At 42.0% G+C, this 5,752-nt stretch overlaps 1 protein-coding gene across 1 annotated transcript; it reads right to left on the bottom strand.

Moving 5' to 3' along the window:
• On the bottom strand, window positions 1–996 carry LOC133709131 (uncharacterized). Its single transcript, XM_062134765.1, has one exon. The coding sequence runs from the start codon at window positions 994–996 to the stop codon at window positions 1–3; it is 996 nt and encodes a 331-aa protein (XP_061990749.1).
• Window positions 997–5,752: the final 4,756 nt, after the last annotated feature.

Genomic DNA, 5,752 nt, shown 5'->3' with positions numbered 1-5,752 from the left:
TTAACCACTTTCAACAGCTCTCTTCTTAGCTTTCATCATCAACTTCCTCTCTATTTCACGGTTCTTGCAATCGTAGAAGTAAATCGTGAAGACGACCCACTTCACCACATTTCCCAAGCAGAAGAAGCCAATCTGTGTCAAAATGCCAACACTCCAAGTTCCTTTGCAGCCAAAATAGATGCAGGGCAACCTCAAACCAACTTCCCAGGCAAAGAAAACAAGCATCAAACGAAACCCTCTCCACTCGTTACCAACACTATAACAAATGGCTAAAGCAATTGCCTTGGTTCCATATCTCCCCTCAAGAATTGAAATCACAACACTCATGTTCAACACGGCAATCCATCCCAAATACAGTGTCAAAAGTCCCAGAAATCCCACCCAACACCACATGATGACGAGCACATCGTAAAAGAACATGGTGACAACATAATATATTACTGCTAACCATACCAAACCTAGTAGAGAACTAGACGACATGATCACAACATACACAAATGTGACCAAAGTACCTAGGACTCTAGTTACGTCGAAGGGCTTATGAACCATTTCCATGAGAGTCAATGGTGGCTCTTCTTCTTCTTGTGTAGTATATGTCTTTGATGCCAAATCAACAATGACAAGGACGGTGCTGAGCTCTAGGAGATGGAGAGGGATCAGATAGAGAAGGGCTATCTGAACCAACCCACCAGGAAACTCATTGTTTAGTTTTGTTGCCATGTCAGTTGGTAAACTTGGTATTGAAAATTGAAATCGTCTTGAAGACAAATAACCGAAGTAATCATCTTTGGAGGGCTTTAGTATTTCTGAGATTTCAAGGAGGAATCTTTGGAGAAAAGGTTCATAGTAAACCAAGAAACAGAAGAGAGGGAGGGAGGTGAGAATGGTGAAGATCAAGAATTTGATGTTTGTGGCTGAGATTGTGAAGGCTTTTTTGAAAATATCAAAGGCTTCTAAATTATCATTCTTGATGATCATATTGCTTTCTATCTCCATTGTTTCAGTTCCAAGCTCAAACACCAACCACAAAAGGAGTGGACTTGTCTCGAGACTATAAAAGTCTTTGGAAATCAAACCAGAAATCGATGACTTAGAAATGAAGATTACAAGACTAAAATATAAATCAACGAAGCAGAGACTCAAGGAGAATGTTGGGTTTGGATCTGGGAGGGAAACGAGAGACTTGAGAGGACGGAGGTGTGTAGGGTCATGGTGTTGAAGAAAACAATGTGTTTTGTTTGTTTTCTTTTTCTCTTTTTTTTGTTAAAGAAATGACCAGCTGAGTGGATTTTTCATTAATTAAAAGTGGAGGAAATTTTTTTTTTTTACTAAAAAGAACTTTAATTTTTAGACATCAATTGCCTCGATTATTTTACCTGGAAATTGTAAATCTCTAGGTAGAAAAAAAAAGGAAATTAATTATGTGAATTTTGAATTTAATTTTTACTAAAATAAGTGTTATTTCTAATTTTAGTGTAAAAAATTTATTTCAGTTTCTTATAAAAACTTTTGATAGATAAGGTTTAGGTCACAAGATATAAAAAGTTTGAAATCAGTCCAGCAATTATAACAAAGGCATATATATGTCATCTTTATCATGGAAAATTTTTCTATGCACCGAGGGTGTAAATTACATGCACCAGCAGATCTCGACCGTTGATATTTAATAAATTGTTTAAGTAAAATAGATTCGAGAGAGAATTGTAGAGAGAGATGTGTTGTATTATTATTGAGAATAGGAGCCCTATATATAGGGATTACAAAGTACTAGTTCTAATGTTACAAGGAATACCAATCCGTGTAGGATTGGGAAATCTAGAACCTTCTCTCCTATTGCTACTCCTAGTTTGATAAGGCACACTAAATCGATATTCCTTCAACACTCCCCCTTGTGCCGCTTCAAACTTGGTGGTGACGCTTCATCCATTGCCTCGTTAAAAACCTTGCCAGGTAACAAAAACCCTGTGGGATAAAAATAACCCTGGTCGAAGGACAAAAAGAGCACAACACGTCCTTCACTCTTCGAGATCGAACATGTAGACATCATAACTCCCCCTGATGTCGATATCTCCCCCTGATTGCTACAATCGTGGGAGTTCGGATAACTTTCTCAATCCGATGCTCTTCACATGTTTCTCGAATGTGGATTTAGGTAACGACTTAGTGAATAAGTCCGCTACATTATCCTCTGATCGGATTTGATTCACTTCAATCTTTAGAAGTGATTGTTGTTGCTGATTATAAAAGAACTTAGGTGATATATGCTTGGTGTTGTCGCCTTTGATGAAACCTAACTTCATTTGTTCAATACAAGCTGCATTATCCTCATAAATGCATGTAGGTTCATCTGTGGTAGACTTCAAACCACAACTTCCTTGAATATGTCGAATCACAGACCTTAGCCATATACATTCACGAACGGCTTCATGTATAGCAATAATCTCTGCATGATTCGAGGAAGTAGCAACAAGGGTCTGTTTCGTAGACCTCCAAGATATCGCAGTGCTTCCCATGGTAAAGACATAACCAGTTTGGGAGCGACCTTTGTGAGGGTCAGAGAGGTACCCTGCATAAGCAAATCCCATCAAAACGTCATTGTCGTTTTGATGGAGGGGAGTAGGGTGAGGCCGGCCACCATGGACGGCGGCAGCACTGGCGGCGGCAACATGGCCGGCGGCTACTTCTTGAACGGTGGCTCTTTGCCTCTTGGGGTCCGATCCCAAATTTCCGTTTTTCTCTCTGTAGGGATAGAATAGGCCCATATCAATCGTACCTCCTAAGTATCGAAAGATTGTCTTTACACCAATCCAATGGCGGCGTGTTGGCGCAGAGCTATGTCGAGCTAACAAGTTCACTGCAAAAGAGATGTCTGGTCTTGTGCATTGAGCTAAGTACAATAATGCGCCTATTGCACTTAAATAGGGCACTTCGGCCTCTAATGGTTCTTCGTCCTCATCCTTTGGACGAAACGGATCTTTTCTGGGCTCAAGACTACGACCAATCATGGGAGTACTCACAGGCTTTGCTTTATCTTCATTAAAGCGCCTTAGGATCTTCTGAGTATATGCAGACTGATGGATCAAAAATCCCATCACTACGGTGCTCGAGTTCTAAACCGAGACAAAACCGTGTTTTCCCAAGATCTTTCATCTCAAATTCGGATTTCAAGTATTTAGCAGTTTCCTTCAACTCATCTAGAGTTCCAATTAGGTTCATGTCATCGACATAAACTGCTACGATTGCAAATCCGGAACTTGTTCTTTTAATGAACACGCATGGGCATATTTCATTGTTAATATATCCCTTCCCAATCAAGTAGTCACTTAGACGGTTATACCACATCCGTCCGGATTGTTTTAATCCATATAGTGAGCGTTTTAATCTTATTGAAAACGCGCTCCGTAGTTTAGAGCCACTTGATTTGGGTAATTGAAGTCCATCTGGAACCTTCATATATATCTCTGAATCTAGATCCCCATAGAGATATGCTGTAACCACATCCATAAGCTGCATGTCAAGTTTTTCGGAAACTACCAAACTGACAAGGTAGCGGAACGTTATAACGTCCATTACGGGAGAATATGTCTCCTCGTAGTCGATTCCAGGGCGTTGTGAGAAACCTTGCGCCACAAGGCGGGCTTTATATCTTACCACCTCATTTTTCTCATTACGCTTTCTAACAAAGACCCATTTATGGCCAACAGGCTTTACACTTGGGGGTGTCTGCGTTACAGGCCCAAATACCTGTCTCTTTGTTAGTGAATCCAATTCAACCTGGATCGCATCTTTCCATTTAGGCCAATCTGCTCTTCGTTGACATTCTTCAACAGAGCGAGGTTCGATATCATCATATTCTATAATTCCTTTTGCAATATGATATGCAAATGCATCATCAATCGCCATAGAATTTCTATCCATCGTCTCATGTACACTAGTGTAATTTATGGAGATCTCTCTATTCTCTGGAATTGGTTCTGACATTGGAGCGTCCCCCAATGATGTCTCTTGGACATAACCATAATCCGGAATATTCTCATGAGATGGATTATTCACATCGATGATTAATGGATTATTTTGTGCCAAACTCGCTTTCTTTCTTGGGCGAGAATCCATCGAACCTATGGGCCTCCCGCGCTTCCTGGCAGGAGCCGTGGGCCTAGCCATAACGTCACCATCATTGAGAGATGGAACGTTGGCGCCATGCTCATGCATTCTTGAGTTGGCGTCATGTCCTCTACTTTTAGAGACATCAATCCTTGCAGGCACGTTTGCAGCAGGTATGTGTGATCTCGTCACTTTAGCGATATCAGAAAACGCATCAGGCATCGATTCTGCTACGTTCTGAAGATCGAGAATTCTCCGCACTTCAATTTCGGACTGTGCGGTTCGGGGATCAAGATGAGATAGAGTGGGGACAGACCACGACAATTCCTGTCGTTCCTGTTGAACATTGATGTTCTTATCTCCCCCTAACGACGGGAAGACTGTCTCATCGAAGTGACAATCCGCAAATCTAGCGGTAAAGAGATCGCCTGTCAAGGGTTCTATGTAGCGGATAATCGTTGGAGAATCATATCCAACATAAATGCCTAATCGTCTTTGAGGACCCATTTTGATGCGCTGTGGTGGCGCAATTGGCACATAAACTGCACACCCAAATATGCGTAAGTGTGAGACATTAGGCTCATACCCAGTCACCATCTGGGACGCAGAAAAAGGGTTGAGTGGCAGTGGGCCTCAGACGAATAAGTACAGCTGCATGCAATATTGCATAGCCCCAAGCAGAAATAGGGAGATTGGTGCGCATTACCAATGCCCTAGCGACCATTTGTAGTCGTTTAATGGTGGCTTCTGCGAGACCATTTCGGGTGTGAACATGAGGAACTGGATGTTCAACTTCAATCCCAATGGACATGCAATAATCATCAAAAGTTTTTGATGTAAACTCCCCAGCATTGTCTAACCTTATAGACTTAATAGGATGATCAGGGTGGTGAGCCCTTAACTTAATAATCTGTGCTACGAGTTTAGCAAATGCAGTGTTCCTAGTGGACAATAGCATGACATGTGACCAGCGTGTCGATGCATCAACCAACACCATAAAATATCTAAATGGTCCGCATGGTGGTTGAATAGGTCCACAAATATCACCTTGGATTCGTTGTAAGAATGGTATGTTTTCTTTAGTGTCCTTTGCATAGGATGGTCTCGATCCTAATTTTGCTAAAGAGCAGGCTTTGCAGAACGAATGATGGGCTTTAGAAACAACCAATGAGGATTTTGGTTGAGCCACGAAGTCACAATTGACTTGAGAAGTAAAATTTGGAGACAAAGGAGCCTTGGTGGTGTCAATGCCACCCTGAGGCCGCAGGGGGATGGCGGCGCCGGCCAAGGATGCCCGGATTTGGGGGTGAACGGCGCCGTGAGGTGCAGGGGCTCCTTCGGTGTCCAAAAACCGATTTTTACTTCTTTTCGTTCTGAAAAAGGGATGTCCGTGTGAAGTCTTTAATATACGGATCATCATGTCACGACCTGGGTGTCCCAAACGGTCGTGCCAAAGCCTATATGTGTCGGAATCCCATAAATCATCTCTCATGACATGGTTGGATTCAATGCCTCGAATAGTGGTTGCATACAACCCACTAGAGCGACACAGAAGTTTCTCTAAGACTCGTTTATGTCCGTAGTCATTAGAGGTGATGCAAAGGAACTCTTGTCCATTCTCACAATGTGTTTCCACATGAAAATCATT

This window comes from Rosa rugosa, chromosome 5, assembly GCF_958449725.1.
Source record: "Rosa rugosa chromosome 5, drRosRugo1.1, whole genome shotgun sequence".
NCBI classification, from domain to species: Eukaryota; Viridiplantae; Streptophyta; class Magnoliopsida; order Rosales; family Rosaceae; genus Rosa; species Rosa rugosa.
This window is presented reverse-complemented; position numbering and strand designations above follow the sequence as displayed.